The sequence below is a fragment of the Erinaceus europaeus genome, chromosome 9 (assembly GCF_950295315.1).
Source record: "Erinaceus europaeus chromosome 9, mEriEur2.1, whole genome shotgun sequence".
Classification (NCBI taxonomy): Eukaryota; Metazoa; Chordata; class Mammalia; order Eulipotyphla; family Erinaceidae; genus Erinaceus; species Erinaceus europaeus.
Genome location: NC_080170.1, coordinates 54,689,332 through 54,707,691, shown reverse-complemented (window position 1 = coordinate 54,707,691; position 18,360 = coordinate 54,689,332). Strand labels below are relative to the sequence as shown.

At 38.8% G+C, this 18,360-nt stretch overlaps 1 protein-coding gene across 10 annotated transcripts in view; it reads left to right on the top strand.

Moving 5' to 3' along the window:
• The window catches only part of DCAF6 (DDB1 and CUL4 associated factor 6), a 125,442-nt gene that overhangs the window by 47,212 nt on the left and 59,870 nt on the right, over positions 1 to 18,360 (top strand). For all 10 annotated transcript variants that reach the window (XM_060197983.1, XM_060197986.1, XM_060197985.1 and 7 more), the window contains exons 9-10: positions 295 to 414; positions 2,632 to 2,892. In XM_060197983.1, coding sequence (XP_060053966.1) covers positions 295 to 414; positions 2,632 to 2,892 — 381 coding nt within the window. The remainder of the gene's footprint in view (positions 1 to 294; positions 415 to 2,631; positions 2,893 to 18,360) is intronic.

Here is an 18,360-nt window from a genome sequence, read left to right as displayed (position 1 = left end):
TAGAATTTCTCTATTACAAATTTCAGATAAAGACTGAGACAGATAGGGGGAGGGAGCTATACAGAGAGAGAAAGAAAGGTACTATATACGTGCTCCACTGTTTCCCTTTGAGCTATGCATAGTGCTCCCATATGGTACTGGGGACTGAAGCCTGGGTTTCACTGGATGAGCTATCTCTTGGACCTTGATTCTTGTTTTTTATTGCTTAATTTTAGAGGCCTAAAATCTAGGTTTAGGGTTAGTGAAAAATCCTGGTTTATTATTAAATTCACTGATAAGACCTTGTTGTCATAGGTGAGCAAAGTCCCAATATATCATTGATGCAGAGAATGTCTGACATGTTGTCAAGATGGTTTGAAGAGGCAAGTGAAGTTGCACAAAGCAATCGAGGAAGAGGACGGTCTCGGCCCAGAGGTGATTTCTTACTAATTAAAGTAATCAGAAAATTGGGAGAGGGGGGCGCAGACATTAGTGCACGAGGTTAAGTACAAAGTTCAAGACCCTTGCAAGGATCCTGGTTTGAGCCCCAGCTCCCCACCTACAGGGGGGATTGCTTCATAAGTGGTGAAGCAGGTCTGCAGGTGTCTATCTTTCTATCCCCCTCTCTGTCTTCCCCTCCTCTCAGTTTCTCTCTGTCCAATAAAAAATGGAAAAAATGGCTTCTAGGAGCAGTAGATTAGTGTTGCTGGCATTGAGCCCCAGCAATAATCCTGGAGACAAAAAATAAAGTTTACAGGTTCTGTTTAGTGAAGTTATTTAAATTGGTCTCATTTATTCCATTTAAACCTATAGTCTTACAGAGCTGAGTATATGGTGTGAAACAGTTAAGGCCAAAGGGGCCAGGTGGTGGCACATCCAATTAAGTACTAAGGACAAGGACCCTTGCAAGGATCCAGGTTCAAGCCTCCAGTTCCCCACCTGCAGGGGGATACTTTACAACCAGCGAAGTGAGTCTACAGGTGTCTTTCTCCCTCTTTGTCTCCCTCTCCTCTCTCAATTCCTCTCTGTCCTAACCAGTAAAATGGAAAAAGTGACCACACTTTTTCATAGTGGTGGAGAGGTGGATTCATAGTGGATTCATAGTGCCACACCAAGCCCCAGCAATAACCCTGAAGGCAAAAAACAAAACAAAACAAAACAAAAAAACAGTTAAGGCCAAGAGAATTGGCTATAATTTGTCTAGATTGTACCAGAACTTAGTTTTGTTTTTCTTGAAAAAAAATAAGGAAGTCTGGTATTATCTAATGCAGATTTTTAAGAACAGAAACATATAAATGAGTTTTATATAATTGAAGAGTTTGTTGCTTTGCTTACTTTTATAAATTAATTATTAATTACAGCTCCTGGATTAAGTTGACTTGTTTTCTTATCTTGGTTCACTATTTTCCAGCTTTATAGTCTTTGAAAACTGATCGCTGTAAAAAAAAATTAGGTGTATAAAAGTTAATTGCTAAATATTTAAAACCTAGAACAAAAAAAAATTTGACAAATATAAGTAACTCCTGTTAACTCCTGCTTATCAATTTCCTTTTAAAGCTTTTCTTAGAATGTGAATTTTCCTACTGTTTATTCAATTTTTTCTTAAATTTAATCTAAGAAATATTTAAATCATAGAGAATAAAGAAAAAGTTTCATCCTCAGTACCACCATAAGCCAGAGCTGAGCAGTGCTGTGATCTTTCTTTTTCTATATCTTTCTTTCTCTGTATCTCTCTCATTAATAAATGAATAAAATATTTTTTAAAAGTTTCAGTCTGTTTTGCATCTTGCAAGACAAGAATTTGATCTATCTCATTTTTCTCTAATCTGCATTTGAAGCAATGTCAAGGAAATGTTTCATATTTATTGAGTATTCTTAAGTAAATAATACAAAGTCAAGCACATCAAATAGGAGATACTCAAAGCTATTTTAAATCATGAGTGCATTATGTTAGTTTAGTAGTTAAAATTTTATTGCTGAATTTTGTTTCATACTAACCTATTAGCAGCTTTATTCTTGCCAATAAGCTTTATTATATATTTCTCTGAATACTTAGTTACAGAATAGAAACATACTAATATAAATTATTGTACAATCTAGTCATTAAATTAGAATCTTTTTTATTTTTATTGTTAATATTTTTATTTATTATTGGGTAGAGACAGAAATTGAGGGGGGGGAGATAGAAAGAGACAGATACCTACAGCCCTGCTTCACCACTCGTGAAGCTTTCCTGCTGCAGGTGGGGTCAGGGGCTTGAACCTGGGTCCTTGCACACTGTATTGTGAGCACTTAATCAGTTGCACCACCACCTGGCCCCTAGAGTCCTTTTTTTCATTATATTAAAGGAACTAGACATCTCACAAACTGTTATTTAGCTTTGTCTCAATGATACTACCACAAAGAACATTTTACTTGAAAAAATTATTTTAGCAGGAATGTGCTATAGATTTTCAGACCTCTTAGCACATTTAGTCAAATGATCTAAACCATCAGTAGACACTTGATATTCTGAAATTCTGTATTCCTGACTGTGTGTATATGTATGGGTGCATAGCTAAATGTGTGTCTCACCTGAACATTTGTCTTGAGAGTAGTTGGTTTGGAGAAGTATTCAGTATTTGAATTTACAATAACATAATACTTTTGAAGGTGGAACAGGACAGTCAGATGTTTCAACTCTTCCTACGGTGCCATCAAGTGCTGATTTGGAAGTGGATGAGGCAGCGATGGAAGTAGATGCTTCTGCTGAACAGTTTCTCCCACCATCTACATCCTCCACAGCTTCAGCTCAGGTTCATTCATCACCACCCTCTGCAGAAAGTCCTCCTTCCACTTCTGCACTCCCTTCTCCAGACATCGAACAAAGGCAGGCTGTGGAGGCATCTGGACACCATGCACAACATCAGACTGGTGAGGATGATACTTTCATACAGGTTATGCTTCACCTGGTGATTTCAGGTCATGAGACACTTGTTAAAGGCTATTACAAAAGATACTTAATTACATAAGCTTGATGTTGGCCTAAATTATAAGTCTGTATATACTTGTGAACCTGGAGCTTAACACAGAATTCAAGTGTGTTTAACTCACAAGAATTTTAACCAATAGCAGGAGTTTTCAGCTTAACAAAAGATAATTTATTTACTTTTGTTACATTACTTTATTGGGGGTAATGATAATTGATAAGGCTGATACCATGTGTACTATTTCCTGTCTCCCCATGATAGATGTTAGCATAACATCTTCCACTGACTGAATCATCTTCCTCCACCATAAATATAGGTACCAGAAAATAGTCTTTAACATTGCTTAATGCACTTAAGTTAAAGATTATTTTTATTGACCATTGTAAAACAAAATATCTTTCTAACTGCATTTTAATTTTAAGTTTATATTAATGTGAAAATAGAGCTCTAATTATTATGGATTCCCATTGCATTTGTATTTTTTATTTTTCACAAGTCATGAAACATATCCTGCCAACAATGTATCTGATTTACCAAAAGAACTCTTTCTTTTATATAAAAAAAGAATTTGCTTGATATATCCTTATCTTCTTAGTATTTGATACTGGGGGAGGGGGGAACTTCTTAAACCTGTTAAAAAGATTTTTTTTCCCACACTGGGGGTTAACTTACATCTTAGATCATGTACCTCACCATGTTTGAGGCCCAATACCATATGGGAATAACTGGTGCCACGGGAAGCTCCATTGTATCTTTTTCTCTCTTTCACCTTGAAGGAAAAGTAAAGAAAATGTATGCCTGGGGATGGTGGAATTGAACATGTATAAGGCCCCAGCACTGCAAAAATTCCCTTTTCTCTCAACATTATAATTCCTTACATTTAACTTTCCATCTCCCCAATTATGGCATATGCTAGTGTTTACATCTATAATTTTCAGCTAATATGTACGTAGTTTACTTGACATTTTAAATGTGTACATATAATAGCCCATTATATGTTTATTCATGTTTTTCTTTGGTTTCCCTTAAAGCAGCATTTTATTCTACATACAACCAACAATATTATTCATGAGATGTATAACTATTTTTAAAAATTGCCAACAGTGTAACTGCCAAGTTGTCACTTTATTCTTGCTTTTCTAGAATCTGATACCAAATCACCAAATATAGAGTGCATAAAAATTAAATACCTTTTTGTCACTGTGCCCCCTTTTTTTGTAACTTATTTCCTGTTTCTCTGGAAACAGAAGCCAGAGTCATTTATGTAACTATTAACAAGTGTGTACAGTTTGTTAATAATAAGAAAAAGTTGAGCTATAAAATCAGATTTCTACATTTTAATCTCTACACTTTATGAAAAAATCAAATATTTTGGAGGGTTGAGGAAGTGGGAAAAGAATCATTCAATGTTTACTTTTCTAAGCAGATAAAGTTGGTAGAAAGCAAGAATTTTTAAATGATAGCATCTTAAAAATATTCTAGGGGGAGTCGGGCAGTAGCGCAGCAGGTTAAGCACAGGTGGTGCCAAGCTCAAGGGTTGGCCTAAGGATCCCGGTTCAAGCCCCCGGCTCCCAACCTGCAGGGGAGTCACTTCACAGGTGATGAAGTAGGTCTGCAGGTGTCTAATCTTTCTCTCCCCCTCTCTGTCTTCCCCTCCTCTCTCCATTTCTCTGTCCTATCCAACAACGACAACAATAATAATTACAACAATAAAACAACAAGGGCAACAAAAGGGAATAAATAAAATAATATTCTAAAGATTTTGATCAGTTACAAGTTATCAGGAAAACAGAACAGAGATTCTCTTGCCCATGTTCATATTCCAGTGAACATTAACTAACTATGTGTGTTTCTAAAGTATATTGCTGAGTACTTAGTATGGGATCTTCTTTTTCTTTTAATCTTTTTTGTTTAATAATTTTAGTAGTATTTCAGATTACTAGCTCACTTTCACTTATTCACTTATTTACTTTTTCACTTATTCACTTATTGTGAATATTAACACTATAGTCATTTGAATCATTGCTGTTTTTATGATGATCATACAGTCATTATTGAATATCACTTGGCAACTTTGCCTATACAATTTTCAAGGAAAGAAAGCAATATTTATAACAGGTTGTTTTTGTTTGTTTGTTTTGTTTTGTTTTGTTTTTTTTGCCTCTAGGATTATTGCTGGGACTCAGTGCCTGCACCATGAATCCACTACTCCTGGAGGCCATTTTCCCCCTTTTGTTGCCTTTGTTGTTGTAGCTGCCTTGTGGTTATTATTGTTATTGTTGATGTCGTTCATTGTTGGATAGGACAGAGAGAAATAGAGAAAGGAGGAGAAGACAGGGGGAGAGAAAGACAGACACCTGCAGACCTGCTTCACCGCCTGTGAAACGACTCCCCTGCAAGTGGGAAGCGGTGGCTGGAACCGGGATCGGTCCTTGCATTTTGCACCACGTGTGTTTAACCCGCCACGCTACTGCCCGATCCCCAACTGGTTGATTTTTAAAGAAATTTTTTTTTTACTAAACTATAAAAAAAGAAATTGTTCCCTATTACTAAGATAGTATGATTTAATAATCTTAAGAGTATCTAAGATTATTGTATTGTCAGAAAAGTCATGACATTTTTCTGCTTTTCTATACAAAATACTACATGACTTTTCTGGCAACCCAATATATTTGTAATTATTTTGATACTATATCATTAACACAGAAGTCAACATTTTAACAGTAAGAACTTACTGTTTTTTGTTCTTATTTATTTATTTATTTATTTATTTATTTATTTATTTATTTTTGGTCTCCAGGGTTATTGCTGAGGCTCCATGCCTGCACCATGAATCCACTGCTCCTGGAGGCTATTTTTTTCCCCTTTGTTGCCCTTGTTGAGGTTATTGTTGTTGTTGTTATAGATGCCGTTGTTGTTGGATAGGACAGAGAAATGGAGAGAGGAGGGGAAGACACAGAGGAGGAAAGAGAGACACCTATAGACCTGCTTCACCGCCTGTGAAGTGACTCCCCTGCAGATGGGGAACCGGGATCCTTATGCAGGTCCTGTGCTTTGCACCATGTGCGCTTAACCTGCTGCACTACCACCCGACCCCCTCTTATCTTTCTAAGCCAGAGGGGTTTGTGAATAGTGAGAATGTGTGTGGGGCATTTGAGAGTGTCATCTTAGAACCAGGATTCTATTTTTACTTGCCTAGCAATAAGAGAAAATGAAAATGTCTTCTTGCCTGGCTATACCTTTCCTTCATGTTATTGCAGTTATTGCATTTACTCTTTCCTTGTGTTCATATATATAAAAGAAATAGTAAAAATGTGATAATTTGCCTGGCCCAACTCTGTGATTGAGTTTGTAGTTATTTGTCTTCTTTTAGTCTATAACAGTCACTGATCTCAATGTGTGCTCTACACTATCAGAGAACTCTTTCTATAGAGCTTCACAGCTACTAGCAGATAACTCATGCCTGCTTACCTCTCAGATTTCTAGCACTCCCCATTCACTCTCCTTCTTCACCCCTTACCCACCCTACTTCCCCCAATTTCTTATTCACAGTGGACAAAAAGCACTTCCTACTTTGAATCTGCAGCTATCCAATGACACTGTACTATCTGTTCTAGAAAGTTATGCCTGTGTTGTCTGTGATAGAAGCAGATAGAGGGGTGTTCTGTGTGTATGTGTTGAGAAGAAATGTGTCTGCTCCAGTTAAGACCAGACAGTGCAGTTCCTTTTCTTGCAGCTGCTCCAAGATTTTACTTCTTCTCCATACCATTATTACTGCCTTTTCTGTTGAATTGTTCCTTTTTACTCCAAACATATTTCATTATTATGTGCTGCCTTTAAAAAATTTTTGTTATATTTTTCTCCTTTTATAGAAATGTTTTCTAAAATACTACTCACATTCTACCTTCATTTTCTTCTATTTATCAGTCAGCTTCATCCTGCCTTTCAACCCCCTTTTCCACTGAAACTTTTTGTAAGAGTTGTCAATGGTTTCAATTTTTAAAATAATATTTTATGTTATAACTTTTTGACACAGTTGCATTTAACCCAGTGTGTTACTTCTTTCTTGACACACTGCCATTTCTTGTCTTCTTGGACGCTACCCTTAACTGTTTACTCTTATTGCAAACTGACCAGTTTTTCAGTACCATTGTGGAAGTTCCTATTCCACTAACTTAATCGTTTAGTAGAACCCATTTGTCTGTATTTGCTTCTCTTTACACACTTGTGTCAGTGGTTGCATCCATCTGTATTGAGTCCCCAAAATCATATCAATAATCTGGTCTTCTGAGTTACAAACTCTTCTATATCCTACTGTTCATTCGACACTTATGTTTGGTTATCTTTGAACATCTCTAATTTGTGTCTAAATTAAAAATTTAGCCTCATGCCCATCCTCTAATCTCTACCAACTTGGTCATTTTCTCATCTACTAAATTATAAATACCACCTGCCTGTTTGATCATTTATTTAGTTAACTATCACTGGAGCTTCACTGCAGTAGGCCAACTTTTTTAGATAAAAAGACAGACACCACAATACCAACATTTCCCTTAGTGTAGTGGGGACTGGGCTTGAATCTGGACCATGCCCATAGTAAAGCAAGTGTACTGTCCAATTGAATTGTATTGCCAGCCATCATTGGCTTATTTCAATACAGCTTATTCTTTCTTCCTCGTTTCCCTCCTGTCTCACACCCAACCTGTTACCAAGTTCTATTGATTTGTAACTGAAACATATTCTCCTTTCCATCTGTAATTTCTTATTTATTTAGTTTTGCCTCCAGGGTTATTGCTGGGGCTCGGTGCCTGCACTACAAATTCACTGCTGTTGGATGCTATTTTTTCCCTTTTGTTGCCCTTGTTGTTTGTAGTTGTTGTTATTATTATTACTGTTGTCATTGCTGTTGTTGTTGGCTAGGACAGAGAGAAATTGAGAGAGGAAGGGAAGAGAAAGATAGACATCTGCAGACCTGCTTCACCGCTTGTGAAGTGACCCCTCCCCCCCATCCCCACACAGGTAGGGATCCAGGGGCTCGAACTGGGATCCTTGCACTTTGTGCCATGTGTACTTAACCCACTGTGCTACTGCCTGGCCTCTTCCATCTGTAATTTCTTATATGCTAATATACTTAATCATTGATTTTCCTTGCAGCCACCAGGAGGAATATTTTTAAATGTTAAATCAGATTATGTAACTATGTAATTTAAAATTCTTCAGTGACTTTTAATTGCATTTAGAAATACGGTGGCGGGGGCCTAGTGGTGGCACACCTGGCTGAGCGCACGTGTTACAATGCACAGGGACCTGAGTGTGAGTCCCCGGTCCCAACCTGCAGGGGGAAAGCACGAGTGGTGAAGCAGGGCTGCAGGTGTCTCTCTGTCTCTCTCCCTCTCTATCACCCCCCCTTCCTCTTGATTTCTAGCTGTCTCTATCCAATAAATAAAGAAATAAAAAGAAATTTAAAAAGAAAGGAATACGTTGGCAGTGGGGTCGGGTGGTAGCGCAACGGGATAAGCACACATAGTATGAAGCACAAGAGTTGGTATAAGGATCCAGGTTTGAATCCCCGGCTCCCCACCTTCAGGGGAGTTGCTTCACAGGTAATGAAGCAGGTCTGCAGGTGTCTATCTTTCTCTCCTCCTCTCTGTCTCCCCTTCTCTCTCAATTGCTCTCTGTCCTATCCAACAACATCATCACCATCAGTGGCAACAATAACAATAACAAAAACAAGGGCAACAAAGTGATAAAAGATGGCTTCCAGCAGCAGTGGATTTGTAGTGCAGGCACTAAGCCCCACCAATAATCCTGGAGGGGAGAGAGAGAGAGAAGAAAAAGAAGGAGGAGGAGGGGGGAGAAGAGGAGGAAGAAGAAGAAGAAGAAGACAGACAGTAGGAGGCTGAGCGATAGCATAGCGCAGCCGGTTAAGTGGGGGGAGGGGGCTAGCTTCACAAGCGGTAAAGCAGGTATGCAGATGCCTTTCCTTCTCTGTCTTCCCCTCTCAATTTCTCTCTGTCATATCCAACAACAACAGCAATAATAACAATAACAAGGGCAGAAAAATGGGGAAAATGCCCTCCAGAAGCAGTGGATTTGTAGTGCAGGCACTAAGCCCCTGCAATAATCCTGGAGGCATAAATAAATAAATAAATACAAAAATAAGAAAAGAAAAAAGAAAGGAAGGAAGGAATATAGCAAAAGGGGACCAGGCAATGGTGTTCTTAATTGAGCACAAAAGTTACTGTGCATAAGGACCCAAGTTCGAGTCCTCTCTCCCCACCTGCAGGAGAGATGCTTCACAAGCAGTGAAGCAGGTGTCTTACCTTTCTCTATGCCTCTCTATGCCTCTCTCTCCCTCTCTTCCCTTCCCCCCTCTCAGTTTCTCTGTTCTCTTTGAGCAGATTGGGATTCATCATGCTAGTATCAAGCCCCAGTGATAACCCTGGTGCGTATAGAAAAATGAAAGAGAGGGGGAGGATGGAATGGAGGGAGGAAGGGAGGATAGAAGGAGAAAGGAAAGTGGGGGGGAGGAGAAAAGAGAGGGGGAGGGTGGGAAAAGATACAACAAAATAACAAAATCAAACATCTGACTGTGGACCTACAAGAACTTCTAAGGCTTAGCCCTAGTCTTATTGTTAGCTTCATTACTTGCCCCTTTCTAAGTTTCTAATGTTCATTATACACTCTAGCTCTTTTGGTTTCCTTTCAGTTCCTTGAATGCACCAACATCTACATGTTTCTGATTTATTTATTTATTTAAAAATTATTATTATATTATATTATTATATTAGGCTATTGCTGGGGCTTGGTGCCTGCACTATGAATCCACTGCTCTTGGAGGCCACTTTTTTCCATTTTTGTTGCCCTTGTTGTTGTTGTTGTGATTACTGCCATTGTTGTTGGATAGGACAGAGAGAAATCAAGAGAGGAGAGGAGGATAGAGAGGGGGAGAGAAAGATCGACACCTGCAGACCACTGCTTGGGAAGCAGCCCCCCTGGAAGTGGGGAGCCGGGGGCTCGAACTGGGATTCTTATGCTGGTCCTTATGCTTTGCTCCACATACGCTTAACCTGCTGTGCTGCTGCCAGCCCCCTTATTTTATTTTGTTTTGTTTTATTTTATTTTATTTTTGTGTAGATACAGAGAAATTGAGAGGGAAGAGTGGGCTGGGGAGATACCATAATGGTTATGCATAGAACTCTTTATGCGGGAGTTGGGCAGTAGCGCAGCAGGTTAAGCACACGTGGCACAAAGCGCAAGGACCGGCAAAGGATCCCGGTTCTAGCCCCCAGCTCCCCACCTGCAGGGGAGTTACTTCACAGGCAGTGAAACAAGTCTGCAGGTGTCTGTCTTTCTCTCCCCCTCTCTGTCTTCCCCTTCTCTCTCCAGTTCTCTGTCCCATCCAACAACAACAATAACTACAGCAAAAAAAAGAAAAAAAAAACTTCATGCCTGAGTCTCTGAGGTCCCAGGTTCAATCCCTAGCACCACCATAAGCTAGAGCTCAGCTGTGCTCTGGTTTCTCTCTCTCTCCCCTCTCGCTCCCATTCTTTTCTTTTCTTTTATTTATAAAAAGGAAACACTGACAAAACCACACACACAGTTCCCACCACCAGAACTCCGTATCCCATCCCCTCCTCTGATAGCTTTCCTATTCTTTAACCCTCTGGGAGTATGGACCCAAGATCATTGTGAGATGCAGAAGGTGGAAGGTCTGGCTTCTGTAATTGCTTCCCATGGGCGTTGATACGTCGATCCATACTCCCAGCCTGTCTCTCTCTTTCCCTAGTGGGGAAGGGCTCTGGGGAAGCAGAGCTCCAGGACATATTGGTGGGGTCATCTGTCCAGGGAAGTCTGGTCGGCATCCTGCTAGTATCTGGATCCTGGTGGGTGAGAAGAGAGTTAACATATAAAGCCAGACAAGTTGTTGACTAAATCATGAACCTAAAGGCTGGAGTAGTGCAGATGAAGAGTTGGGGTGGGGGGGGGGGTCCTTTGTTTTATGGATAGCTAGTAGGCACATTTTAGTTATATTCCAAAGGGCCCATGACTATACTAGTTTTTGTTTTTTTTTTTTCCCTGAGCCTGAAATCTGATATACAGGCGGATCATCCAAGTTATTCTCTGAGGAGATGATGTCATGGCTGGAAAAAGGACCAGAAAGCTAGATCAGGGAAGAGAGCAGCTCCCAAATATGGGAAAGGTGTATAAATGTTGTTGACTATAAACCCCATCAATATGATCTGATCTGGGGCCCATATTCAGCTTAGGAGCCTATGTGACTTCTGCATCCCTATAGATTCAAGCTCACATTCTGTGGTGATCAGTAGGAACATTCCAGGCTGCCCCAATATTAGGACCCATCTTCCTCAGGTGTAGCATAGAGTATGTTGTCTAGCCTCCTTTTGGAGGATGGAACATTTTCTACCGTTGTTGATCCAAGTTGAGGGCAAAGTACTATGGGGCCCACAAAGGGGGCTGATTTGTTGTTCCTGATAGAGATGACCAGTAACAATGGCGAGAGGGATTTATTCGAGGTCTAGGCCCATCATGTCTGTTTGGGAATCTCAGGACTCCCCGAATAGGGCCCCAGATGATGGGGTGGCCTGATAGTGACTAAAGAGTCATTGTTAAAGTATGCCAGTCTCTTGCCCTTATTTAGCTTTTGTGGTCCTTGCTTTGATAAGGATAGCTTGGGAGTGATCTCACTCCCTTTCATTCTGTATCTCTCTCATTAAAAATAAATAAGTTTAAAAGAAAAACAAAATTTTGAAAAAGAGAGGGGGTGAGGGAAGGGGAGGAAGAGAGACATCTGCAGCACTGTTTCACCACTTATAAAGGTTTCCCCCTACAGATGGGGACCAAGACTTGAAGCAGAGTCCTTCTTTCTGATTCTGTACCATTATATCTAGTGTTTTCTCTCCTGAGAGACTCTTCCCCTGTTTATCATATAGCTAGCCATTTTTCATGGATCTCAGCTCAGATATCACCATAGGGAGGCCTTTATAAGGCCTTCCTTTCCTAACTTCCCTTAAAATTTGATTCATATATTAATATAGCTAGCCATTTTTCATGGATCTCAGCTCAGACATCACCATAGGGAGGCCTTTTTAAGGCCTTCCTTTCCTAACCTCCTTAAAATTTGATTCTCTGTATTTCACCAAAGCAAAGGACGCTGGAGGTTGAGATCCTGGTACATGATGGTGGAAAAGGAGCCAAATTTGGAGTGAAAATGTTTTGCAGACAGTCTGTCATGGTAAGGGGAAAAAAAAAAAAAACTACCCATATGTCAACAACTGTCCTATAAACCATTAGCTCCCCAATAAAATGATTTAAAAAACCTTTTTAGTGACCTTGGGAGAACCACTGCACTTTCCACAGAGGGAATAGGTACACAGAACTCTGGTGGTGGGAATGGTGTGGAATTGTTCCTCTGTTATCTTGTAATTTTGTAAACGAATATTAAATCACTAATAATTTTTTTATTCTCTGTCATATAGACCTATTCATTTCCTGAGAAGTTCTTACAATTTTTTAAGCATTTTGCTTATTTTTGCTTGCCTTGTATATGATTTTGTCTTACTATAATATGCTTTCATGAACACAGATGCTAACCTATCTTGTTTTATATAATTCTCTTTTTATTTTTTAAGCTCATTTAGGGTATGCTGGATACATTTATCTATATTTAATCTAGTTTCAACCCTTCTTGGTTTATTCTGGATGTTCCCAATAGGCTCCCCAAATTCATTGTACCTAGTGGCTAATCATTTGGGGATCTATCATTCACTCTTGACTATGCAGACTACATAAGGCTGCATCATTATTTTTTCTTTGTACCAAAAACCTTTAGATAACTTATAAAAATACTTAAATTTTGTTCTAGTTTGGTTTTCATTAAGGTGTCCCAGATCTAGGCTGACTTTTTTTCCCAGGTAGTGAGAGATGAGAGTCAAAGACAAAAAGGGAGAAGGAAAAGCACCACAGCATCAAAGCTTCTTCCAATGCAGTGGGAACCCAACTAGTACTTGAGTCATGTTCATGGCAAAGCAGGCAGATTATCTATTATCCAGCTCTATATTGTTTTTATAAATGATGAAGTCAGGACATCTAGACATATGAGTTAGAAAAGATAAAGTATAAGGGAGTCGTGCGGTAGTGTAGTGGGTTAAGTGCACTGGTGCAAAGCACAAGGACCTGAGTAAGGATCCTGGTTCGAGCTCCCCACTCTCCACCTGCAGGGGAATCACTTCACAGGTGGTGAAGCAGGTCTGCAGGTGTCTATCTTTCTCTCTCCCTCTCTGTCTTCCTCTCCTCTCTCCATTTCTCTCTGTCCTATCCAACAATAATGACATCAATAATAACTACAACACTAAAACAACAAGGGCAACAACAACAAAAAAAGGAAATAAATAAATATTTAAAAAAGATGAAGATAAAGTGAAGTCACAAGTGAAACGAATGTACAAGTACATTAAATAAAGATCAGTGTAATCAAGAGAGGTCAAAGAACTGATTTTGGATTGTGGGAACTGAGTTAGGTAGACAGTGTACTCAAGTGGAATTTGAAGTCAATTGGCACATCCTTTTGGTGTTGGTTTTTTTTTTTTTTAACTATACCATTTTCAGTCTTTAATTATTTTATTTTAATAAGCAATTTGAAACCATTTCTATATATGTCGGCCAGAACTTGATTTTTTTTTTTTTTTTTTACAAAAGCACTACTCAGCTCTGGTTTATGGTGATGTGGAGGATTGAACATAGGATTTTGGAACCTCAGGCATGAGAATCTCTTTACATAATCGTTATGCTATCTCCTCTGCCTATTAATAGAACTTTTTATTCATATGCTATACATGGCCTTTTCCTGAATATGTAACATAATGGATTTTGAAATGTGGTTATAGGATTATTTAAAGACAGAAAGGTATGCCTATAAACTCAATCTATATAAGTTGAAATAGAAATCTTCCAGGCCAGTGAAATAGCTCACAAGGTAATGTACCTACTTTATCATGCTTGTGTCCCAGGTTCAAAATCCAGCACCATATGGAAGGTGCTGTGGCACTGGAGGAAGTTCTGGTGCTGTGGTGCCTACATATCAATCTGTCTGTCTGTCTGTCTATCCATCCATCCGTCCATCCATCCATCCATGTATCCCCTATTTTAATGAAGAAGTGACCTGGAGTTATGAAATTAAGCATGATTGAGACCTCTATTCTGGAGAGAGCCTTCATAGTTCACAGTCTTCAAAAGTATTTGTATTTTGGATATTCCCAGAAAATCTCATAATAAATTTTTTTTCTCTTTTTTTTTTTTTTTGCCTCCAAGGTGATTGCTAGGGCTCGGTGCCTGCACTATGAATCTAGTACTCCTGGATACCATTTTTTCCCATTTTGTTGCCCCTTATTGTTGTTGCTGTTGTTATTGTTTCCCTTGATAATGTTGTTGGATAGGACAGAGAGAAATTGAGAGAGGAGGGGAGAGAGAGAGAGAGAGAAAGACACCTGCAGACCTGCTTCACCACTTGTGAAGTGACCTCCCTGCAGGTGGGGAACCGGGGGCTCAAACTGGATCCTTATGCCCATCCTTGTGCTTTGTGCCATGTATATTTAACCCACTGCGCTACTGCCTGACCCCCTCATAATAAATTTCTTAATAAAAGAGTTTAATGAGGGTAGTGTTCAAGCATGTTAGAGTTTACTTTTTCCCTTGTTTCATTTTAATCTGAATAAAAGAAATTTATTAGAGTGATTTTATTTTATATTTATTTTCCCTTTTGTTGCCCTCGTTGTTTAACATTGTTGTGGTTACTGATGTCATTGTTGTTAGATAGGACAGAAAGAAATGAAGAGGGGGAGAGAGACAGACACCTGAAGATCCACTTCACCACTTGTGAAGTGACTACCCTGCATGTAGGGAGCCGGGGGCTTGAACTGGGATCCTTACGCAGGTCCTTGTGCTTTGTGCCACTTGCACTTAACCTGCTGCACCGCCGCCCAACTCCCTGATTTTTTTTTTTTAATTGCATGGATACCAGGATATAAACTATTCATTTTCGAAGGCTTAGCTTGAGAAGTGCTTCACCTAAAGGATACATGTGGGCTTTTGTTTATTTGCTTGTTTTTGGTTTTTTCCCTTTATTGGGGGGGGGGAGGATTAATAGTTTTTAGTTGACAGTAAAATATAGTAGTTGGTACTTGTGCAACATTTCTCAGTTTTCCACATAACATTCTAACCCTCTGCCTAAGGTCCTCCTTTGCCATCATGTTCCAGTACCTGAACACTGCCCAAATTTATTTAGGTCTACTCTGAAACTTTAGGGCTAAATTGAGTTCTGTAGAAAACTCCTGGGGGAATAAGAACTCAGTGTACAGTATGTCAAGGAAAACCTTTCCTAGACTGTGTATGGGGGTCAGAGCCTAGTCAGATGAGGCCATTTATAGATTTGAAACAAGTAGAAGAATAAAGAATAAATAAAAACAGTACTAAGTACTGTTTGTCATGTTCTTGTTCATGTCATGTTTATAAGTAAATGAGAGAGTGAGTGAGTTAACTCTGAAGGCCTCAATGTCTATTTAATGGTTATTTATGGGAAACTTAAAAAGACTGGAACTGAAGTCAGTAAAGAAATGACTGGTTTTGGGTGGGGATACATAGATAGACAGACAGACAGACAGACAGGAGAGAGATATCTAATCAAGGTCAGCTTGATTAGTTGTAAAAGCTAGATAGGAAAATAACTCACTGCCCAAGTGGCCTTTGTTGGGTCAACTATAACTTGCTGTTCTCTGTCTCAGTGGGAATAAAGTCATTAGGAAAACTATTCTGTAGTCTTGTCAGAAAAAAAACCAAAAAACACTAGGGTTTGTAATTTAAGTAGATGGAACTACAGATTTCCTGTTAGCAGTTCTAAGGCAATGTTAAGGGTTTCTTGGTTTTTGTTAATATTTTATAAAATTTAGTTTGAAGGTAATCATATTCACTTTCCATTTTGCTTTATGTTAACAAACTAGTTAAGCATTTATTTACATAAGTATCTTTTTGTATTAAAAGATAAGCTGTGTATCTTACTGCAATTAGAATCTCAAACTGTTAGCAGAACTATGTGTTTAATCTGCTAGGCTGGTTGAAATTTTATTTCATTATTTACCTTATCTTGTTTGATTTATGGTTATTTTTTTTTAAATAATTTATTTATTCCCTTTTGTTGCCCTTGTTGTTTTATTGTTGTAGTTATTATTGACGTCGTTGTTGAATAGGACAGAGAGAAATGGAGAGAGGAGGGGAAGATAGAGGGGGAGAGAGAGATAGACACCTGCAGACCTGCTTCACCACCTGTGAATCGATTCCCTTGCAGGTGGGGAGCTGGGGGCTCGAACTGGGAGTCTTACGCTGGTCCTTGTGCTTTGCCCCATGTGCGCTTAACCTAACTCCTGCTTTATGGTTATTTCTTTTCCTATGGTTATTTCTTTAACTAGCCTCATTTCTCTTTAACCTAAAGGGAAAGAAATACCATTTTATAGTCAACTCTAGAAGTTAACAAATAAATGATTTTAAAAGCACTATATGCATTGAATAGAGGCCCTATGACATGGTTATAATTACTTCTTAGTTTTACAATTAAGAATATTCCTCTGCACAGGCTGGGAGCTTGGACCAACCTACCAATGTCCATGTTCAGCAGAGAAGCTATTATAGAAGACAGACCTTCCACCTTCTGCACCCCATAATGATTCTGGGTCCATGCTCCCAGAATGTTAAAGAATAGGAAAGTTTCCAATGGAGGGGATGGGATATGGAACTCTGATAGTGGAAATAGTGTGGAATTGTACCTCTCTTATCCTATGGTCTTGTCAAATTTTCCATTTTATTAATAAATTTTAAAAATTAAAAAAAAAGAATATTCCTCTGCTACATCATCTAGTGGGTTTCAAATGGAGATGTTTATCTCTTTGCAACTTTTGGCAGTGCAAGAAACATTAGAAACAATAAAGAAAAAAAGAAATAGGGTGGGAATTTTTCTGGTGTTTTCTTATAGCAGAATTTGACATGTATAATCTCTATAGCAGTTTCTTGTGAAATATAAAATTACAAGCTTTAACCACTGCCTAATAATACTTTGTTTTATATTGTTAAAAGCATTACTATTGTGCTGATAATAGCTGTTTACATATATCCCCCTCAAAAGGTGGCACTGTGTCTTTGAGCATCACAATTTGTCAATAAATCCTTTCTTCTCCTTCTCCTCCTCCTTCTTCTCCTTCTTCTTCTCCTCCTCCTCCTCCTTTTTCTTCCTCCTCCTCTTCTTCTTCTTCCTCCTCTTCTCCTCCTCCTCCTTCTTTCTTTTTCTTTACTTGTCACTGCCAGCTCTGGTTTATGGTGGTGCTGGGGATTGAACCTGGGACCTTAAGCCTTAGACATGAAAGTCTTTTTGCAAAACCATTATACTATCTCCTCAACCCTTGTCAATAAATTTTATCCTATTTGGTTCTGAAATTTTCTAGGAAAAGTTACCAATAAGACTCTGAAGATACTTGAGTTATTTGTTGATTGTTACTGCCAGTTGGCTAGTTGAATGAAACTTTTTATAAATAGAAGACATAACAAGAGATTAGTGCCTCTGGCATGACTGATTCCTGAAACAGTAAACCAAAATGTTCACCCTTTCACTTTCTGACAAAAAGCTGAATGTTACTGGTTGTTTGTATAAATTGCTGCCAGTGTCAGTTGGAGAGAATCTGTATACTCCCACAACCAAAACTATAACTGCTCAGTCTCTCCCCTGTGTTCTGCCTCCCCTTAATTATAGTATGTGAACTTTATATGCACTTGCCTAAATGCAATCCTTCTGCTCTCTATACCTCTGCTCATGAACACTGTTTCTGCAACTGCCTACCTCTCTTCATATGCTGTCTACCTTCCTTCCTTCAGTTAGCATGACCCATCATTTTACAAACTTATTTAACTCCTAAACTAAAACAAACCAGCCTCCCTTGGTTCCCTACTTCCCCACCAAAAAAAAAAAAAAAAACATTTTCTCTTCCCCACTAGCAACAAGACTTCTGCATAGAATTTATGCTTTGCATCTCAGTTTCAGTACCACCCTTTCTCCTGAATCTATCCTTGTCAGATTGGGGCCTGTAATTTCACTGAAACAGCTTTTATCAAGATCATCATGACTTTTAATATGCAAGATCCAGTGGTCAGTTCTTAGTGTCTTTCATTCATCAGCAGCATTTGACCAAGTGCTAACTCCTGCTTTTGGCACACGTTGTTATACAGAACTCTGCTGCTCAGTTCTTAGCCTCATCAATTCTTATTCTTCCTAGGGATTCTGCCCCACTTTTCTCAATTGTTACTACCTAGGTGGCTAAAGTAATATCGGCATTTACATCCAAATTCTGGTGAA